Source organism: Diabrotica undecimpunctata, chromosome 8 (assembly GCF_040954645.1).
Source record: "Diabrotica undecimpunctata isolate CICGRU chromosome 8, icDiaUnde3, whole genome shotgun sequence".
In the NCBI taxonomy this organism is placed as follows: domain Eukaryota; kingdom Metazoa; phylum Arthropoda; class Insecta; order Coleoptera; family Chrysomelidae; genus Diabrotica; species Diabrotica undecimpunctata.
Genome location: NC_092810.1, coordinates 127,623,470 through 127,647,147, shown reverse-complemented (window position 1 = coordinate 127,647,147; position 23,678 = coordinate 127,623,470). Strand labels below are relative to the sequence as shown.

Genomic DNA, 23,678 nt, shown 5'->3' with positions numbered 1-23,678 from the left:
TTTTATTTCCTTTAATATGATTTTTAAGAATGCATATTCTTTTGTCAATTAACCCACTAGTGCGCCTCTGGCTCACTGTTTATCTGTCGATAACAATGGACTAATCCCTTAAAACAGGGTGATACCTACCTGCTCTTTATGAAACGACAGAATTTTGCAATGCGGACGGAATTTATTGACGGATTACCCTGTAGCGCTTTTGAATACTTCATGAGATTTTATTACTCTACACTCATTAGAAATAGATTATAACATATTTCATCGATTCCTGGGGCTTTATTTTCTTTGAGTTTTAAAATAGCATTTTACACTTCTTATCTTGTTCGGTCTTCACTGTGTAGTTGACGTTGTAGATTTAGTTGATTGTCTATGTTTTATGTCTATTGTTTATGATTAAGAACTGAGTTTTTATCATGTAGAATTTCAACGTTAGTGTCTTTATACATTTTTAATCGTGGTTTAAATTCTCGACGGCTATTATTTAAGGATTTGTGGTATTAACTTTTTTGCTTTTTTTGAATAAACTTTGTATCTCCTTGAGAGTGTTCTGTTCGTATTCCCTCTTCTTATGTCGATGGGTACGGTTTTCCTCTCTTCTAAGACGTCTATACTCTTCTTTTTTCTCCGTGTACAACCTGCGTCGATGGTTTTTTGATACTGCGTTCTTTCTATTTGTGGCCATGCCGAAATATATAAGTAAATTTACTCTTGAGCGAAATTCATATTTTTTGACATACCTCGTATAAGATTGATAAAATTTTATATCTGATTATTACATCTTAGGTTTTAGATCATGCAGAACTTTTTATGAAAAATAACCATTTTTCGTAAAATTAATAAAAAAGTTTCCCATATGATTACAAGTTACGTAGACACACTGTATATAGAACATAATTCCACAGTAAAACTTATTCAAAAACGTCTATTTTAATAATGTAAACAGCTGTCTATATCCTTTCAGAATATCTCCCCCTGCTGTAGGTATAATCATCTGAAAGTTCAAAAACACATTCTCATTTTCATTTAATTTTATTTCCAAAACTACCTTATTAATTATATTACATATTTGATGAAACATTTGCGGAACTTCTATTCAAGCATTAGGCTTATCTTGTCCAACTTTACGTTATTTTATTTTAATATTAGAGATATATCACTGATTTTGTTTCAGATAAAGGACAATGCACACCCCTGACGGCACGCTTGAAAGGGGCCAGGCGCCCCCTCTATACTCACTCCCTGTACATACTCAAGTGTTATGTGATGGCGACATTGTTCTACCACAAGTAGTTTCGTTGCCGAACAAGGATCAATTTAATAATTTTACTAACAGGTAAGAGACATAGATATATTACAAATCCACCGGTAAAAGTAAATCGTGAATAACTGTAATAAAACTCGATCACTGAGGTTTTTTATTTAAATTTTATTGTTTGGAAGTCTCCTGTATGGATTAACATCTAGTTATAGGGGTGAAGTCACCCTAGCTTGCTTCATTCCTGATGAATTCTTACTATTTATGGCAGTTCTTGTAGTTCTATTAAGATAGATAAGGTCAGGTTAGGTATTGGGAAAGATAGGAGATTAAATTAGGTATCAAGAAAGATTTCTTGATATCTTTTTCAATCTACTCGATTCGATTCCAATCGATTCGATTCCAATAGATTTAGCATCATAGCATCAACATTGCAATATCATAGTATGGCGGGAGAAATAATAACATAACCTCCAAAACATGACAGACATAAAAGGGGAGAGAAAAACTTCTTAATACATATAAATTACTATATAATATTAAAATTCCATAATATCCACAGTATATATATGTTACGGTAAGAGTAGATAATCTGTTAATTTTATACTATTACCAAAAGCGACGGTAAATGTGGGAAATATTTTTTAAAAACTCTTTATTTTCTACTTTTACTACTAATTATATACATTTTTCAGATGATCTTGGTAAAAGTAAGAAATTCAAATTATAGCGATCGCCACGCAAGCGCAAGTCTTCAGTCTGCAGAGTTGATTGAGACATCAAAAGTGTTTCTATCCTGATTTGGCATGTGCTTCGTGTTTTTTTAATTAACAGTACTGTTACCTTCCTATCTTTGGAGTATTTTCTTGACTGACAAAACGTTTTATGTTAACCTACCTACCTACAGATTTGTAGGTACATTACATTATCCTAGAACTGATTATTTTTGATTTAACAATGGAAGAGTGTTTTAATACACAAAAGTACTTGAAGTGATGAATAGTAAAAAGCACAATACCGTTTTGCTTACAAAAGAGAAGTACCAAAGTTTAATAAACAATTTACATGTAAGTCAATCTAAAACCTACAAGCGGTTAAAAAAATATGTCATGAAGGTAGGAGAAACTGAAAAACTGATTTACCTTTTAAGTAAAGATGAACAGAATGTTTTATTTTATGTTTATGACCTCTTTAAATTTATTGACGGAGCACACAAATCTATTGGGCATGGAGGTAGAACAAGAATATTAAAAGAATTACAACAGAAGTACAAAAACATGAGTAAAAATCATAACGATCTATGTCACTATTTGGATCTGTGTGAAACTTGCCAGAAAAAATCTTCCCAAAATTCGTTCTTCCTCATCTTCAATCTTCCTCAAAAGTTCCCAAAAACGGTTTCGTAGTGAAACCTATACTGTCAAAAGAAACGAATAGTAGATGTCAAATAGATTTGATAGATACGCAAGCCCAAGCAGATAATAATGAATTCAAATTCATTTTTGTCTACTAAGATCACTTAACAAAATTTGTACAATTACGAGCGTTGAAAACTAAACGTGCAGAAGTTGCATTAGTTCTTCTTGGCATAATGTGTTCCTTTGGAGCTCCTAGCATTCTTCAAAGTGATAATGGTCGAGAATTCTTCAACAGAATTATAGAAGAACTGTTGAAACATTTAAAGATAGTACACGGTAAGCCAAGACACAGTCAGTCACAAGGATCTGTTGAACGTGCGAATCAAGACATCGAAAATATGCTGAGTTCCTGGTTGAAAAGCAACCAAACAAACAAGTGGTCAGAGGGTCTTCAATTTGTATAATTCGCCAAGAACCGAATTACATTCTGACATCAAGTGCAGTCCGTATGAAGCTATGTTTGGGGTTCTTGTCAAAATTGGTTTGAAAACTTTATCACTGCCAGAAGATGCTCTAGAAAATATTTCGACTGAAGAAGATTTGAACACGTTAGTGGAAGAAGTACAAGAAACCCAGTCAGTTCTTGATTCTGAAGAACGTGAAGAAGTAGAACAACCTAAGCAAGTGAGTGAATGAATCTAATTCGGTTCTAGAAGAACTATTTTTTAATCAAATTTTGGACAGGCAAGATTCTGTTGCAATTAAACGAATACATGCAAAAGAATGTCGTGAAAAGTAAGCGAAGAAAAAACTTAAAACATCAAATCAGACAGCAATTTACCATCTGCAAAGACTCATTCATTTCTTTAGACATGGTTCCAAAACTCAACATTTTATTGCGCGAGTATGTTAGAAAAACGTCTTTGTGGGTTGGGCAAAACTATCAGCGATATGCTTGCAAATATAAAACAGATAAGCGCAAATGTAAAAAAAATGGAAAGTTGTGTAATTCCAAGTGTCATCAGAGTTTGCCATGTCACATCAAATACTAGGTAAGCAAAGTAGTATATTAATTCAGTTCAATAAAAATCACACTTCTTGGATAGCAGTTGAAATTTATTGTTTTTATTTCATTTTATACTTTTACCGCTGACCCTTAGTATACCGGTAAAAGTACACAATTGAAAATAATTTCCTACATTTACCGTCGGCTGTGGTAATTGTATACAATTACCGGTATAAACTCTTACCGTAACATATACATATAATGTAATATATACATATTCCTATATTTGGCTGAATGGATTTCTTGAGGGTGATGATGTTTTACAAGATTATCTATGGTAATAGAGCCTTTCCTGTGACTGATATCTTGTAGCTTTTGTTAAACAAAGACATGTACTGGAGCCTGATGATGGGGCATGGCATATAATGTAAGTTTTGAACGCCCAAATTTAACATCAATAAAAACTACTTAAGATTGTGAGTATTGACTCATTTCCTATATATTAATACTTCTCATTAGGCTGCTAGCTTTTCTTGAATTATTCCTCCCTGCTTAACTACTTCACAATAAATGTCGTTGATACCTACGGTTTTGTTTTATTATCTATATTTTTATTTAGTACATTACTGTTGTTCTAAGCAATATTATACAACTTGTCAACTACAGAAACAAATCTGACCAGAAAAAAATACATATTTTGCATAAACAATAAACAAATTTAAATTGCATGCATACCATTTTTTTAATTATAATGTCTAATACAACCTATTAATGATTTACTTTGCATACTATCAATAATAATAGTTTAATTTTATTTCACAAGAATTTACATATATGGATAAGATACTTTGTTTAGTATTGAGAAAGAGTTATACGGGGTGTCCCCGAAAATAGTGCGTTCCATTAAGGTATGGATATATTACTCAATTTGGAACGAAAAAGTCCTCTAAATTTTTTTTCTAAACTTAACCGTTTCAAAAAAAAATTACATTGTTTTCCATATACATAAATTTTTCTTTTCAGAAAATTAAATAATTTGGCAACATCATATGCAGTGAAAGCGCTTCTGAATAAAAACTCGTTTGTGATCGTTAGGATATTTAACATACCACCCCTTTGTTTATTTACTATTCAAGGTTGTTGACATCTGAGGAAATGTAGGTAATATCCTAGAATAACAGAGACACAATCCCTGTGTTGGGTTGTTCTCTGGTAATATCTGCAAACTATGATGTCATCATTCTGGTAGAAACTTGGCTTAATCAAGATTATTCAGATAAGGAATTGTTAAACTCTGGGTACCACATTTTCAGATTGGATCGTAACTTAAGAACTAGCACTAACCAGCGTGGAGGAGGAGTTTTAATTTTGTTACGAAACCATTTTAAAGCTAATCAAATCAAATCTGACATTAATAATGTTGAGCATCTGTTTGTTCAAGTGAATTATGAATGTGCATCAGTTATCTTGGGTGGAGTGTACATTCCTCCAAACTCATCAGAAGATATTTACCTTAGTCATTGCTCGGCAGTTGAAACTATTAAAAACAATAGGTCAGATGTACCTGTATATTTATTTGGCGACTACAATTTACCACTAGCTTCTTGGGCTTACTCAAATGAAGAGGGCTTGCTCGTTGACGCAGTAAAGCTATATGCGAATGCTTCTCTTACCTGAACCTGAGGCAATCAAATATTATACCGAATCAACGTGGGGTATTTTTGGATCTCATTTTCCACAGTATTGAAGCCTATCAGAAAGTGTCAGTGTATGAGGCAGTGGACACTTTGCTACCCAATAACTTTCATCATGTGGCAATTACTTGTGATCTTAGTTTTAATGGTAATGTTAAACAATTAGATTATAACAATTCATATTTTCACTATTGTAATGCAAATTTTGTAGGTCTAAATAATTATTTTTCTTCAGTTGACTGGAATATTGTTTTTGATGATGCAATTATTAATATCTCAGTAAATAATTTTTATGAAATTCTTTCTGAAGCAATATCACTCTTTGTTCCAAAAAAACATATAAACCTTCAAAATTTCCTCGTTGGTTTTCTCCAGATTTAAAAAAACTTGTTATTTAAAAAAAACTGCTCATGCTAGTTTCAAACATACTTAGTTAGCAGCTGATTATATCTTATTTTCAGATCTTAGAACACAATGCAAAACATTCTCTCCAACATTGAGGAATCTATTTATAATATATAAAGCCACGGAATTCCAAATGTCATGCATTTTAATGACTTGTTAGCTGAATCAAGTGAGCAAATAGCAAACTTGTTTGCGAGCCATTTCTCTAGTGTCTATCGCTCAGACAAAGTTAATTTAAGTAACTTCAATTTTAAAGTAAAAAATTCTGTTGACATTCCATTTATCCAATTTTCACTTTCTGAAGTCCTTGAGTCTATAAATGCTCTTAAGGATAAACTGAGTTATGGCCCTGATAATATTCCTACATATTTCTTAAAAAGATGTGTCTACAGTCTATCCAAATCTTTACATGTATTATTTAATTTATCTTTGAGACTACACACCTTCCCTAGTAAGTGGCGTGACAGTTATATAACTCCTGTATATTAAAAAGGTGACAGAGACAATATAAAAAATTATGGGCCTGTTGTTATGTTATCTGCCATCCCTAAACTTTTTGAACTAATTCTAAACAAATATCTTACTTGGCATTGTAGGAATCTCTTGATTAATGAGCAACATGGATTTAGGCAGAGTAAATCTACATCTACAAATCTTGTTTTGTATAATGATTACATTATCAGGGCTTTCGAGGATGGGTACCAAGTGGACTCCATCTATACTGATTTCTCGAAGGCCTTTGAGACAGTAATCCATTCTTTACTCATCTTTAAATTAAGATGTATTGGCTTTCCTGAGTGGTTTTTTTCATGGTTAAGTAGTTATCTTGATGAAAGAATTCAGTTTGTTTTTATAAAGGGTTCACTTTCAATTCCTATCTTTGTCAGTTCAGGGGTCCCACTGTCATCGAATGCCATAGTCTGTGGACTAGTACGCATTTTGATGCGCATCGCCCCGCCTCGAATTTTTCCATTGGCTCTTGACCTGGAAATCCCTATTTATCGCTCGAACAGCGCATATAAATATTGGCGATTTTCAGGTCAGCCAAGTCAGTCCCTCACGGGCTCTCCGAGAGCTTAGTGCTCTCGGGGCTATGCTTCCTGCATTTATTTTCCATACTCTGTGGCTGAGAATTGTTTCAACTTAACTTGGTGTTTTATTTCGACGAAGAAATTGTCATGTAAGAAATATCTTACCTTTTTCAAGGCAAGACACCGAAGATAAATATTTACCAAAGTCCATAACCCGAAAATGGACTTAAGTAGAGGAGCTCTCGACAGTATATTCGAAGCCCTCTACAGAGCACCCGGGGATAACCGAAATTGGTTAGACCCTTATTTGTTCCCCCGAGGTGACATGGCGCCCGACAACGTGGTTAAAATCCGAACCCACGACCCAGCTCGAATTCACAGAAGGCAACACACCATTGACTTCAACATAGGTTGAAGTCAAGAGAAGAATGGGGAGAACCACGTAGTGTTAGAAAGCAATTAACACTCCGACATCGAGGCCTTCTGCAGACCTGACGCCTTCGACGTGCAGACACCTTTGACGAGCCAGGCTTATTCGAAGTTAGAAGCCCCAGATGCCGATGGAAGTCCCGGAGTAGACCCAGTCATCGCCCCCCTACCGAAAGTGGTTGGACGACCACGTAGGCTTCGGCACACTGGTACTCTACGAAACCCCGTTGGATATGGCAGATGGGATCCGGACGACCGAGAAGAAGACGAGCCCGTTGGAGGAGTTGGCACACCGACCGAGGATGGACCTGTAGGAGCTTAAGATGTCGTCATCACCACCGATCTCCCCCTGTAAGTAGTGCAGTGTTGTGTGAATTTCTTTATGAACATTTTACTTGTATTTTTATGCATATTTTCTTGTGTATTTTCACATTTGTATTTTTTAATCAATAAATTTTTTTCCCAGCCGCAGAGTCTCCAGAGGAGGGGGGATGTCATCGAATGCCATAGTCTGTGGACTAGTACGCATTTTGATGCGCATCGCCCCGCCTCGAATTTTTCCATTGGCTCTTGACCTGGAAATCCCTATTTATCGCTCGAACAGCGCATATAAATATTGGCGATTTTCAGGTCAGCCAAGTCAGTCCCTCACGGGCTCTCCGAGAGCTTAGTGCTCTCGGGGCTATGCTTCCTGCATTTATTTTCCATACTCTGTGGCTGAGAATTGTTTCAACTTAACTTGGTGTTTTATTTCGACGAAGAAATTGTCATGTAAGAAATATCTTACCTTTTTCAAGGCAAGACACCGAAGATAAATATTTACCAAAGTCCATAACCCGAAAATGGACTTAAGTAGAGGAGCTTTCGACAGTATATTCGAAGCCCTCTACAGAGCACCCGGGGATAACCGAAATTGGTTAGACCCTTATTTGTTCCCCCGAGGTGACACCACAAGGTTCACATGCGGGTCCTCTTCTCTTTAATCTGTTTATTAATGATATGTCTGAGGTAATAAAGGTTTGTCAGTTTTTGCTATTTGCTGATGACCTTAAGTTATATTTTAAAGTTTCAAATCTATCTGATTGTCTAAGGATCCAGGAAGACTTTACTTCCCTGTATAATTGGTCTCTTTCCAATGGTCTCCAGTTAAATAAAGATAATTGTTTTGTTATATCCTTTAGCAAATCTAAAAATAATGTTGTGTTTGACTATCACATTAATACAAGTCTTCTATCAGGAGTGACTGAAATAAAAGATTTGGGAGCGTTATTTGACAGTTCCTTGTCATTTATCCCCCACATCAACAATTTGTCAAATAAAGTTTACCGAAATCTAGGTTTTATCACAAGAAACTCTCGAGATTTTTCAGTACCCACATATCGAATTTTATATCTTACTTTCGTCCGCAGCATCCTGTCTTATGCTTCTATAGTATGGTCACCATACTATTTTAACCATATTCACACCCTTGAAAAAATTCAAAATAAGTTTCTCCGGATTTGTGCTAGAACTAAGGTCAAGGCTAAATATCAGTTCCTTAGAAGACTACAGAACTAAATGTGATCTAGTTTTTCTCCATAAACTACTTGATCATACCACTGACTGTTCTCATCTATCAAGTCTTATCAACTTTAGATGTAACACTAGAATTCTGAGAGACATGCCTTTGTTTTCTATAAAACACTATCACACTAACTATGGCAAATTCTCTCCTATTAACAGGATTCAGATCCTGGGAAATGACTTTAGCCAATCTCATGATCTGTTGGATATAAAATCTGTAAGATTTAAGCACTGTTTGATTGAGTATGTTAGGAATCAAAGATGAGTGACATTTAACTTGGAGTATTCATTTCATTTCATTTTATTAAGATATGTTTTTTAAGTATGTTTGTAATGTCTTGTATCTAATTATATTATTATATCTAGCCATGTTAGATTGTTAGAACCACATCAATAAAATAGTTGTTTCGAAGTTTTTGTATAGACATTGATATAATGTATCTATTCTAAATTTAAAGAATGATAAACTTAAAATAACTAAAATTAAATGTGCAATTTAAGATTATCAGCATATTAATTACTTATATCAAAATAATTTAAGTTCTTATAATATTTTATATTTAACATAATTATTAGTTTCTCACGACCTTGAGGTCAGTTTGAGATTTCTTTAAGATTCACAATCGTTTGTGTTTTAACAACTGTTAATATAATTATTTATTTAATTGTAAATTTGGCGTGGTTAATGTTTGTAGCCAGTGTATTTCTATCTGCAAATTTTGTTGAATTTAATATACGATCTGTCCTTCGAGATAAACAAATACAATTTATTGACCCAACTTATCAGAATTCTATTACTTCTACCAAAATATCGTTTGGTTCATAATTTTTATATTTATGAGATATTTAAGCGTAAGTTAACACTGCGTCAATCTTCAGGAATATCATTTGTAAATAGTATTAGCAAAATAGATATCATTGAACGTAAAAAATTCAGTGACATAATAAATAAATTGTACCAACATGATAACAAAAAATTTAAAGAAATTTTTCATTTTATTTTATTTTTTTTTGTTACTACAGCTACTCTGCAAGTAGGTGCTGTTGTTAAACAAAATAATTATTACGTCCACATTTTGTGTTTACAAAGATGAAACAAACATTTGTGCTGAAAGTATTGTAAACAAATATTTGAGGGTTTTTTTTAATTGCGACTTTAAACGAATATTTAAATCAACTTAAAGATATATATATATATATATATATATATATATATATATATGTTAAACTGGTTTTATAGCGTTATAGCCTTTCCGTTCCTAATCCCTACTCCTTTTTATTGTGGTAGTCTTCATCTCTTAAATTTCTTTCCGACATCGTCTTACATGCCCGTACCATACTATATTATTGTTCTTTCTATTCCCATTTGTTGTACAATGTCGTCGTTTCTAGTGTTCTATGTGTTCTAGTCTAGATCTTCTTGCTAACCTCTTCCAAAACTCCATTTCAGTGGCTGGTAATTCAGCGTTGTACTTCTTGGTTAATTGCCAGACTTCAGCTCCATAGATTAATATTGTGTTCGTTGTAAATTCGTTTTTTATTTTCTGTTTTTATATTTTTGTGCTGCCGTACCAAATTCAGTGCTCCTATCACCTGTGTTTCCTTTAATATCCTTTCTTTAATAATTTCTTTGCTTCGTCCTATACTCGTTAGTTTTATTCCCAGATATACATATTTATTTCAGATTGTAATTGTCTCCTGTTCCAGGTTCAGGCTCTTCGTACCTTCCCTTCCTACGCATAGACATTTTTTTTTTTTTGGTATTTACCTCTAGACCCCATTTAGTTTACTTGCCATATATTCAAGATCTTCCTTTTCTTGTACAATTGCCATTTGGTCATCTACATAGTGTACCGTGTAGGGTATCGTATCTCCCATCAGTAGTCCCATTCCATTGCACTTCTTCTTCTACTGTCTCGGGGCTTCATCAATATTATATATTGAATAATACTCCAGTGACCAGGAAACCTTTTGATATTCTATTGTCAATTTTAATTTTGGATGTCGAGTTTCTATATAGTTCTTTTAGCTCCTGTGTGATAGATGCATTTATGCTGCTTTTTCTAGTACTTCCCATAGTCCATTAATGGGTACCATGTTACATGCCATATGCAGTTAGATCTACCATAAGTAAATACAACTCTTGGGCTCTTGACAGCCTTTTTCTATTTCCTAGGTTGTACAGAAAATGTTTTCTGTTGTTGATCTACCTGTCCTAAAGCAGATTTTTTCCTCTGATTCGTATGGATGGTACTTTTCACATATGAGGTCTTTAAATATTCTTCCGTATAGTCGACTTAGTGTACTAATTACGGTAATACTTACTACTAAAAAAATATTTTTTAGTAGGCGCGGTCGTTTTTTAATAAGGTTATTGCTTTTTTGGTCTGTTGCTTATATTGATTGACTGTTCTGTGACCTCGATTATGTTGTTTGATATGGTACTGTATTCTGGTCTTTTTTTTTACCAATAGTGTTTTGTAATACTCTTCTAATTTCGTTGTTTTTATGGGGTTTATCACAGTTTCTTCTCTTTTGTTGGTTTTTATATTCTTTATATCTCCAGGCTTCTCCAGATTTTCGCCCTCTGATGTACATGTCTAGCTCCTGACATTTGTCTTCTCATTTTGAACCCGTTTTGAATTTGGCACGTGCTTGCTGCTATTCACTTTTTTTTATTCCCGTGTTCTCTTTCCTTTGGCCATTTATGGTATACTTCCTATTTATGTTTTGTTTCATTTCTTCTAGGTGATCATTCCACCAGTAATTTCTAACATCTCGATTTTTCGTTATGATACCTAAAGTTTCTTGTGCCGCTTTGTGTATTCCATTTACTATTATTTTGTTAATATTTTCTATTGTTTCGTATTCTCTAGGGAGAGCTTAATGCAATCTTATCTTGTACAAATATTGTGTCTTTTGATTGATTTTCCAAGCTATTAATATTGTTTGCATTTATTGATTAAAAACTTTCCATTTGCAAATCCTATTTACCACTAACACCAGTGTTGGAATTTGAATTCTAGGTATCAACAAGATGATTTTATTCCCCTTTACTCTTCTAAGTACTTAACTAAAATTTGCATGTTTCTCAAAATTTAGACATTTATTGCCTAATAAAGATGTGTTTTGTCTAGTGAATATTATAGTTCTCTCTCTCTCTCTCTCTCTCTCTTTTGCGGTAGATTCTTTCTACTCAAGGCCACAGTTCTTGTTCTGTGTCGCCATTTTAAATTGTTTTACATACAATTGTTGAATCTGCTACACATCGAGAAAATTAAAGAAAAGAGTGAAGGAAAATTATTAATCTAGAAGCATTTGGTAGATTGTTATCACATATTAATATAAATTTTTCATGTATGACCTGGATGACAGATGATAGATTCACGCTTAGTTACAATTTTAGGAAAGAAACTGTAAAAGATGGCTAGATACTTGGCAGTTATCAGCACAAATACGAAAACCTTAAGATCGCACAACAAGCCAATAAAAAATATGAACTTACTAAAAAGTGAAGGGCTATAAAATACACCTGTTGCGTGGCCAGATGAATATTCGGATCCAAATGGTATCTAAATGCTCCCATGAGTGTATTGCGCAGTGGTAGATGTAACACAACACACTGGTGCACTGTAAAGCGCAGGGCAAAATGTATATTGAACGTACATGTACTAATAGGGCTGAAGTGCTGCCAGAAACAAATAGGAACAGGCGTTTTTATTGGACATGTATTAGTTAAGGGACGCCTGCATACAATGCGACTGTTTTATGGAGACTTAACAAACTAGTATGACATAAAAGTTTGTATACATCTTGGGCATTAATAGATGTGTATACACTCGGGCGACTTGCAAACACTCGCACCAGAGGCCCTCGTATTTTTAAGATAGTCGTCCTCTAGCATAAACATCTACTTAATGCCCTTGGTACATAAATAACTACTTTAATGTCTAATGGTGGTATATAAGTGACACAGCCTATACCGACATTTTGTTTTGAACCATCGGTATATATTCGTAGGTGATTAGAGTATTTGGCAGTATAATAATTATTAAGGGTAGTTTTGCTAAGTGTTAGTAGTTCGAAATCTGAGGGGGTTTGAATTATCGATGATTCTAAAGTCTGAAAGAAATCCGATTGAGGTAGCTATTAAATAATTTTGCTAATATTACAAGTATTACGAAAAGCTGTTTAGAAGTGGGGGGGGGGGATAAACTTTTCAGATAAAAATTGTCTTCGAGCATCTAAGGGAGGTTCTAAAGCTTCCATACGCAAAGATTCACTGGGCGTAAAGCAGCGTTTTGTATCACTTCTAACCGTTTTAAAATGTAATTACTGGCCGAACCATAAAAAATACTCCCATAATCTATCGGATGAAAGCTTTATAAAACATTAAACAGGTTTGTGTGTCAGATCTACACCAAGTTCTCCGAATAAGTTTTAGAAAATTTAATCCTTTATAACGTGTTGTTTCTATTTTATGGATGAATGGTCTCTAACTAACTTATCTAGCGGTGTGTTAAGATATGGTACTATATTTGTTATGGGAAATTGCATTACATTTTTCGCAATATTATATATTATAATGGTGGTGTATTAAGCCTTGTAAAAAACACTAAATTTGATTTATTTGGTGATAATGAAAAACTAATTGAATTAAATTTGGAAATAAGAGAATTTATATTTAATTTTTGGTTTATTGAACAGCTCTCAAAAGTTTTACCAGTGTTATATATGACAAAATCGTCAGCATATTGTATAATATTATTTGTTATTTTTTTCGTGAACTTCGCTTGTATATATTAAAAAGGAGAGGCGAAGTAACTGAACATTTGGCATATTATATTGCAAATTCTGAGTAAAAGTAATTTTTCTCTTAATATCAATGTGTCTATACAATCTTAAGCTCCTTTAATGTCAAGTAATCCAGAACGTAATTACTGATTATTTGAATAGCCTAGTTGAAGATCGAAAGAAAATTAAGCGCGATACTGTATCTATAGCGCCGAAACCTTTTTTAAAACCGAATTGTTGCACTGGTAGAAAATAATTAGAATAAAAATGTGAAATTCAAGCCTGTGTTAAATAATTCGCTCAAATATTTTAAAAATGCACGAAAGAAGAGAAATAGGGCGGTAGGAGTCTGCATAATTAGTATTTTTTTGACGTGACAACGTCTTAAATTAGGTTGTGGCTCGGAGTCACTCATGAAAAAGTGTAACGCCCGCTCACGTCTGTTACGATGAGTCACCGAACGAGAGAGAGGCCCGCCGGACCGGCGAATGCCTTGCGTCTCTCTCCCACTCAAACATGATCGGTCCGCTGCGCGCGCAGCACTAGAGAATTAGGCTCGTTGAATCGGTGCGTGCTTGTGTCTCTGTCTTTCTCGAGCGTTCTTGGCGTTGGAAAACCGAGAAAGCGTCATAATACAAGTTCACACGTGTGGTTAAAGTATCGTCAGCTGTGTCTGTAGTGAAAATGTGGAGTACTTAGATTCGTCATTTACAACAACTACAACAATAAAGGTAAATAATTGTACACTAATATTTCATTATCGTAAACTATGATTGATTGATTAATTGTTAGATTGACACAAAAGTTGAGAAACTGAGTTTACATGTACAATGTTTTAGTAAACAAAATATATTTCTATAGGTAAAATTTGTGTAATTCTTATTTTCATTCAATTCCTTGTTCCTATTGTGCAATTTAATAATATTCATATCAATAAATATTCTACCGAGAAAAAGACGTTGTCACGTAAAATCTTCGCCCGTAAAACCGACTTTACAGGCAACCGATTTTTTTTTGTTTGGGAATGGGAATTACTAATATTTGTTTCCATTTCTCGATGTTGCTATTTTGTAACCATACTTTAATATTTCAAGTAGGTTTAATTTTACTGCTTGCAATCATTTTTTGATTTAGTTTTTAACAATAATTTAGTTTTTGCAGCATATGAACTATAGTTTTTATAGATATTTAACGTTGGTTTTCTCTGCCTGTCTCCAACGTGACATTCTTCGTTCCACCACGTTGGCGGCAACTGTTTATTTTTAAAAGGTTTCTTATGAGGAATTGAATGATTTGAAGCAAATTCGATATTATTTAAGAGAAATTCGTATTTTTCGTTAGTAGGTATTGCTGAAAAAAGGCATGTTATCATAAGGAAAGGTGTGTAAAGAGATTATATTTAGGCCAATTAAATTTTTTAGTATTCCATTTAGACTTAGGATAGGTAGTATCATCTCGTGTTACAAAAGAGTGATTAAGCTGCATTATAATAACGAATTGGTGTGAGTCTAGTGTGTCTACTTTAACTGACCAGTCTATGCTATTAGCGAGGTCTGGTGAGCAGAGTGATAAATCGACTGCAGATTTGACACCTAATTTAGAAATTTTTGTCGAGGAAGCGTCGTTAAGAACAAAAAAGACAGTGCATTAACAAAATTTGAACCAGAAGCAATAACTTTGTAGGACCCTCATAAATCGGGATGGGTATTGAAATTACCTCCAATAATTCTTGAATAGTTTGAGTTGTTTAAAAGGTCATTATAATTTTTTGTTGTTAGTGTGATATCTGGCGGACAATAAACTGCTATGAAAGATATGTTATTGACTACACCCGATTACTTAACTTCTTCTTCTTCTTAACATGCCATACACCAAAGTGCGTAGGCGACTATCTCATTACTAGAATTCTGTTCTTGGCGGCGTGACACAGCTCGTCTGTACTGATTACTTAACTACAGTGATTAAATTAAAACTTAAATTATTATTTTTTTAATACAATCATTCTTCTTCTTCTTCTTTTAATGTAGAGATGGCTCTGTCTGATTTTCAATGCGCCTCCAGTAAGTTGTTCCGTCGTTTTCGTGGTCTTTCTACTGACCGTCTTTCTATTGGGGAACCGTCTCTTGCCTTTTTTACTACTCTATTTGTTGTCATTCGTCTTATATGATCGTTCCATTCTACGCTTCTATTTCTTACCCAGTTCTTGATGTTCTCCACCTTGCATCTACGTCGTATATCTGTACTTCTAGCTCTGTCCCATAGTGTCTTACCATCAATTTTTCCAAGTGTTTTCATCTCTGCTGTTTCAAATATCCTTTTTTGTCCCCTGTGTCAGGTCGTGTTTCTGCCGCGTATGTCATTATTGGTCTAATGACTGTTTTGTAAATTCTGCCTTTCATTTCTTTCCCGATATTTTTATTTCTCCATATTGTTTCATTCAAGCAGCCTGCGGCTCTGTTTGCTCTATTCACTTGATCTTCCACTTCAGTTTCGAGCTTTCCGTAGCTAGATAATGTGATGCCTAGATATTTAAACCCCATCACTTGTTCTATTATCTGACCTTCTAGCTCCAATTTACATCTTAGTAACCATGCATTTTGTCTTTTTTGGGGAAATTAACATGTTAAATTTTCTTACTTTTTTTTATTATTTCTTCCATAATCAGATTGAACAATAAAGGATTCAGGGAATCTCCCTGTCTTATCCCATTGCCAGCTTGAGTAGGGTCGGTTAGTTAGTTCTTTTTCTACTTTTACTTTTATTGTGTTGTTTTGGTAGATATTTTCGATCGTTTTGATTATTCCTAGAGGTATCTCTCTTGCGTACAATAAGTCGATAACGTCCTTTAATTTTACCCGGTCAAATGCCTTCTTAAGGTCCACGAAACATAGATATGCCGGTTTATATAAACTGTTTTAGGAAAATATGGTGAGAAATAGAAAGAGAAAAACGGAAATTGATCTTACCAGCGAAGAAACTATGCAATTTTCTATTGCAAGACATTGCATTAATTAGATATGTAAAAAAATAAATAGCTTGGGATATAGCTTCAATTACAATTCAATCGGTTCCTAAGTTGGGTCCAAATCATACTATCCGGAAATTTCTTTCTGATGAAGAGGAAATCTTGCTTTTAGTTGATTATTTGAAACAATCTTATCGACTTCATCATGGACTTCCACCACGAATGGCTCGCAAATTAGCGTATGACTTTGCTGAAGCGAATAACAAAAAAAATCTATTTTTTTTCTTGCACTTGCCTCATTATAAATATAGCGTCGGTGCATGATCTTCCCGCCCTAAATGGCTCGCAAATTAGCGTATGACTTTGCTGAAGCGAATAACAAAAAAAAATCTATTTTTTTTCTTGCACTTGCCTCATTATAAATATAGCGTCGGTGCATGATCTTCCCGCCCTAAAACCTTTTTCGTCTGTTAGTATTATAATTTCATTCAGTTTATTTGTTATATCACATTTGGTATATCAGTTTATCACTTTGATTGTTAATTTAGTGTTGTGTTTAATAAATTAATTCCGCTGTAATTTTTTCTGGGTCCGATTTGTCTCCCTTTTTGAAGAGAGGTATTAGGATAGTTGATCTCCATTCTTGAGGAATTCTGTTTTGTTCAATTATTTTTTGGATTAGTTTTAATAGTTGTTTAGTCAGATCTGATCCTTGGTACTTTAGGAGTTCGTTCGGTATTTTGTCATCTCCTGGTGATTTTCTATTTTTTAATTTCCTTCCTTTACCTCTTTCTCCTCAATATTTATTTCTTCGTTTGTCGTCACTTCTGATGTTGGTGGTTCTTTATCGTCACCTTTAGCAAATAGGCATCGAAAGTAGTCTACCCATGTTTCCTTCTTGAATGTGTTTTGTTTTTATTAGTTCGTTCATCTCTTTTGTTTGTCCTGTGACCATTTCCCATATTTCTTTTTGTGTTCTATAGAAGTCGTGTTCCATCTGTTTTGAGAATCTCTGCCAGTGTTTCCTTTTTATTTGTCTTACTAAAGTATTCGTTACATATCTGTTTCGTTTATAGTAGTTATATGCCTGTTGTGTTTGTTGTGTTCTGTATTGTAAAAAGGCTTTCTTCTTTTCTTCACATTTTGTCTTCACTTCCTCTATAAACCATGGTGTTTTATTTTTTGACATGTTAGTGTTCGCTACTTTCCTCTCTCCAAGTGATTCTGTTGCTGCGTTAATTATGTTATTTTTGAGTTTTTTTGAGAATATTTCATTCCCAGCGATCTTCTCTGATATTCTTTTTCTGTATAAGTATTCTGTAGATTCCGTATTTAGTCCTTCGACTTTGATTTTTGTTTGCATTACAATCATAAAACATAATATTTAACTTGGACATGTTAGAAGAAAACAGTTTCAGAACCTTTTTAAATTTTGATGTAGATAGTATGAATTGTTAATTTATGAGAATAAATCCCACAAACCAAAGCTATTTACAAATAATTTACAATAATCAAATATAAGCGTGGTATACCTATGCATTAAAAAAATAACCGCGACCTCAGGTCTTTCCCACAAGAGTATATTTTTTTATTTGTGTGAAATTCCTTTGCGCTATTAACACTAATGAACCAAACATCGATTTTTGTACCGCGTAATACCTTGTGACATTAGATAAAGCTGCTTTCAGTTTCGACGAAATCACCCGAACGATCGTCAGTAACGTTTTACAAAATACATGGTAACAACCTACTGAAAATCATAACAAACGGTGGAATAACTATTTCATTTAAGGGTTCGAAAGTTATGTTCAGTGGGTTGAATATACGTAATTTTAAAAACAGGTGATGTGCTTTATGTAAAATGGTGAAAGTGAACATTCCTTATAGTGTTAAACGCATGGTGCCAAGTATCTTTATTGTGGAGAATTATTTCAGGGATAAGAGGTTAGTGACTACAGATATAGAATGGTACATACTAAATCTTTGTTTTATTGACATTATTGAGTACATAACATATTTGATGTGTAGGTATTATTATGATAGACGATAGGTAACTGTAAAATATCGAGAAAGTACAAGGTCACCCATACACATACAAATATTTGGTGGATGTACATATACCGGGCAAGTTTTCACCAAAACTGTTGATAAGTGAACACCTGTTTTGTTGATGAAACTTCCTTTGTTAGTTTCAAATCGAATGTTGTTTTCGTTTCAAATTTATTTAGTAAAATATTATTTCCGTTATAAATAAATTGTTATCAAAGAATGTTTGTTATCTTTCAAAACAATGATTGTTTAAGTTTTCTCCATATGCTGTAATTACTTTATTATTCCAATTTAGACTTAAAATTTAGTTAAAAGTTTATTTTAGTTGGGTATTTTCGTATGCAAGTATTTTATTCTTATCACCCAGTCGTTGATCTTTGAAATGAAGGTTTTTAAATAAATTTCGAAGGAATTTTTGTTCATATTTTTACATAAAAAAATTTACTTCTTTTCTCACGTTGTTCAGTTTACAACTGGTTCGTTGAGCGAAAGTTCAAAAAGTTTTATTCACACAAGGGAAAAGATAATTTAGGAAATATATAGAGATATGAAAAGAAGGATACTTTGATCAAATCGTTCTTTCACAAGGATTGCATTTATGATGTATCGGTGTTGTAGGGGAACGTCACGCCGCAATTTATGGGAATTACTATTCTTTCCTTGCCTCATTTGTGATAACATTTTCAGTGATTCTGATTCGAACAGATTCCTGATAAATCAATTTCCAACCGGTTAATCGAAATATATTATTATTTATAGAAAATAGTTTAAAATAGATGTATTTAGACATAATAGACAGAAGAGATTTATTTTCACGTTCAGAGCGACTGTGAATATCCGTTCTGAAGAGCCCTTTTAGGGCGAAATACGTATAAGCGGATACACAGACGCACTATACGTGAAATCAAATCTTAACTGTCTTTTTCCTTTTAGAAAATAGTTTATTTACACGCAGGAATAAGGAGAGTGAAAATAGAGAAAAAGAAAGAGAGGTATTTTAACAAAGTAAATTCTTATTTGTCTACGCAGAGGGTTTCATTTAAGAGGTCTGGTAATTAAGTTAGGAAACTAAATCTTTATTTTAGCAATTTATCATAATTTTTCATTTCCCCTCCGTCAATATCTTTTCCTTACATATCCCTACATTGCTCAGTACAGAATTTCCATTATGTGAAGCATGAGTTTTTGCAAGTTGTAAGGTGTTAAATCTGGGGTGCTTCATGGCAGTGACCTGGTATTTGGCCAAATATTCCTTTATAGAGTGCGTGTTATGAGGCAGCGCGTTGCCATGATGGAATATTTAGGAAATCTGTTTTCTGGACACCTTCTGGTATCTATTCCATGTGGACTACATCCGGTATATCAAAGCAAACAGTCGACATCGCATTGAACTAGGATTTTTTCGATCCACTTTTTGGACACTTTTTCCACACCGTCTTTTTGCTTGGAGAATTCGAAAGTCTTCCACAGCAAGGATTACCGTTTGGTTTAAGGGTCATATTAAAAAATTCATATTTCGTCACAAGTTATGACCTTTGACAAGAAGTTGTCTTTTTTCGTGCATTGCACGGTGTCAAAACAAATATATTTACGGTGCTTCTTCTGTTCCACCTTTAGGAGTCTGGACACAAGTTTAGTACACATTTTCCTGATCTTTAGTCTTTTATTTAAAATTTGGCTTACAGTTTCTTTATTATTGTTCAAATTTTCAGCAATGAACCTAATACTTACTTAGTTGACGGTCTTTTAGAAAGTGACCATTTCGATCACTTTTTAAACGTTCATGTGTCTTTTTGAACTCATAGGAGCCCGTCCTCTTCACATCCTCGCTCCTCTCCTTTCAACGCTAGTACAACTCCACCAACACTACCGAACAGGCTATCAACGTGGACTAGTCCAAATAAAGAACATAAAAATCATATCGATTACATACTCGAGCGGAAAAGATGAAAAACTTATGTAATAAACGTAAAAGCTATGGCTGGAGCATACTGTGGATCAGAACATAAGCTGCTAAGAATGAACTGCAGACATAAAGTACACACAACTTGAAAAATACATTAGACAAAACAGCTAAAGGTAAATGTGGAGGAATTCCAGATGAAACTGATAAACAAGAAAAAACGACAAATATTAGATTACATAAATAAAACATGGAATAGAATAAAAAGCTGGATACATTCAGCAGTAAAAGAAGGCACACCGCGTAAAATCCAAAGGAACAATCATTGGATGTCAGAGGGAATCTTAGAATTAAAAAGAAGAGTTATGCTACAACATAACACAAGAGCAGGAAACAACACTCAAGAAATAGCGGAGCTAAGCACGAAAATAAGATGTTTGTTCATCAGAGATAATAACAATCATGTAAATAACGTGTTTCAAGAACTGCAGCAATATGCAAATCGTCATGAAAGTCATTAACTATTTAAAAAAGTTAAATAAATATTTGGCCCGAGAGTTGGCCACAACTTCAAGCCATTCAAGACCATAATGGAGAAGTAAAAACCGACAGAGAGCATTGCTAAACATGGAGAAATTGCTGCTCAGAACTGTACAAAGACACTTCAAAAGATTCATCAGTCTCAGAACACAAGAAACACCCAATCGAGGAGGCAGAACCAATCATTTTGCGAGCAGAAGTAGAGAAGGCCCTTATCCAAGTAAGAAACAAAAAACCTGAAAGATATTGGCATACCTATATGTAGTACTGGATATGTGCATTACGATATGGATCACAGGTGAATGGCCTGGTAAGTGGTGCTAATCAGCTTTTATCCCAGTTCATAAAAAAGAATCACTAACCATATGCAGCACTTACAGAACCATTGCCCCTTTTTCTACTTCCAGAGAAAGCTGAAGAACAATGCGGATTCGTACCAGGAAAAGGAACGCTTGAGCATATATTGAACACCAGACAGATAATACAAAAACGGGGGAACACAATATACCAAGACAAACGCGCTCAATTAAGTTAAATAAGAAATATTGGAGTACCTAATTACCTAGTTAACCTCATAAGAAATCTATATGATGAAAACTCTGCCACAGTTAAGTACACGGAATATATTCAAATGCGTTTAATACAAAGAAAGGAACTAGACAGGGCTGCATACTATTACGATTGTTATACAACATATATTCTGAATATATAATAAGGAAATTACTAAACGAATGGGATGGAGGAGTCAAAAAAATCAGTAACTTGCGATATGCAGATGACGCACTTATACTAGTAGGAAGTCGAAATGATTAGCATCACCGAACTGCTAAGCCAGATTTCGGACTCGTCGGAAAGAATTCGGACTTCAGATCAACACCGGGATACCGGAAAATCCAAAATAATGATCGTAGTCAGGGCAAATACCGCACATACACCAAGTGACGAAGTAGTAATAGACAGATTTGTATACTTGGGCTTCTCGTCTTTCAGATTCTCTTTTTTTATTTGGTTGTTACACTTTTATAGCATCTTAACTCTTAACGCTTTCTGATAAAAACCAATGAATTAGCCACTTTAGATTTTACACTGCAGTGTTAGGATAAATTATCTGACTAACTCGAACTATGCGCCCGCTAAATTACTCACATTGAAGAGAGTTTGCCAGCTCGCTGAGCTACCATGTGAATGCTCAAGGCACATCAATTTAAGGCCAGGTATTCATTCATAATATTTTCACATTAGACTCATTTGCCAGCGCCTTATGAATATTTCTCCTATTACGTAGGTAACATACTTTTGTAAGTTGATTAGATCGTTAATTTTTTTTGCTTTCCTACAAAGGCATTTGGTAATGATATAAAAAATTCAAGATTCTCGTATCAACCTGAAATTTATATCAATTGAGTTGGTTTTACTGATTGATCAACGAATATTATTCAACGGTCAACAGTAATTTTTTTCACGGTAATGATAATATTCCAATTTGGGTAATTATGTAGAATAGACCATCCTGGGAAATTCCGAATATGTATACTAGTTAAGTTTATTGACATTTCTGTACGAGCAGTATGCATTGTTGCCATATTTAATAATTTGTTTCCACGAAGGCAATACACATTTGTCTTTCGTGGAATAATATTTAACGGAAAAGAGACTTAACCTAGACTAACTAGCCTTACCTATCACTAGTATAAACCACGTATAAATCTTATATTTATAAAACCACGCAATAACCGTACAGAATAAACGAAAATACCTAAGTATATGAAATTCATGACAAATAAATCATGACAAAATTGTAAAGGACGTCGTGTTTGTCAATTTCTGCAAAAATGGTAACTTTTTAAAGGAGAAATTTACAAATTAACCTTGAACGCCTATTTTAAGTTAATCCGTAGGTAACTAAAACCAAATCCAGTAAGTAATACAAATTTCAGGTTAATACGACAATCCAAGCTTCTATATATTTAACAGATTTTTGCTTTTCAATTCTTTCGGTTTGTGCTATTTTGCTGTTTTGCCTCCTCGGTGTTTTTGGTAGATTTTGTTCCACTTTATTTCTTTTTACTCGACTAGAATCAGTGAATAATATCTATTGGTCCCTTTACACGATGCAACATGCAACTTTTCCTGCGTTTTTACATGCGATACTACATTTAATATAACATGCACCAAGAGGCTCGTTCATTTCAATTTGTTTCTTCATGTTTAGAGCAACATTCGAAAGGTACGGTATCATTTGACTAGAACTATCTTCTACAGTGGCATCATTCTATCGGAAATCATTCATAAATATTCCATTTCCGAAGAATTCGTCTTCATTGTCCGTCATCACTTTCCTGAATATATATTCAGAGCAAATATTAAAGAGAGGTGACAAAACACATCCTTGTCGAACTCCTCTGTGGATATTAAATTTTTCAGAATACTTATTATACATCACACTGGTTGGAGGGTAATAAATAATATATGAAATTGGATCTTAATGGTTGATATTATTGATGACATATCAGTATTAAATTGGGTGGATCTATAAGAACGGAAAATTTCCAAATTAAAAAAAGAAAATTCCACAATTTACTTAATGTGATAGTTTGGAACCATTGATTGTTAACATAAGTGGATATAATTAACATTAACATTAGCTTAATTCTTGTTAAAAATTACTCACGCTTTTTTTGTTACA

At 33.8% G+C, this 23,678-nt stretch overlaps 1 protein-coding gene across 3 annotated transcripts in view; it reads left to right on the top strand.

The window, feature by feature from the left end:
• wnd (Mitogen-activated protein kinase kinase kinase 13 wallenda) overlaps positions 1–23,678 on the top strand; it is a 184,941-nt gene that overhangs the window by 73,882 nt on the left and 87,381 nt on the right. For 2 of the 3 annotated variants that reach the window (XM_072540992.1, XM_072540991.1), the window contains exon 2: positions 1,172–1,333. In XM_072540992.1, coding sequence (XP_072397093.1) covers positions 1,182–1,333 — 152 coding nt within the window. In that variant the 5' untranslated portion in view covers positions 1,172–1,181. Of the gene's footprint in view, positions 1–1,171; positions 1,334–18,212; positions 18,445–23,678 lie in introns of those variants that run through there. The other variant, XM_072540993.1, reaches the window with a different exon arrangement.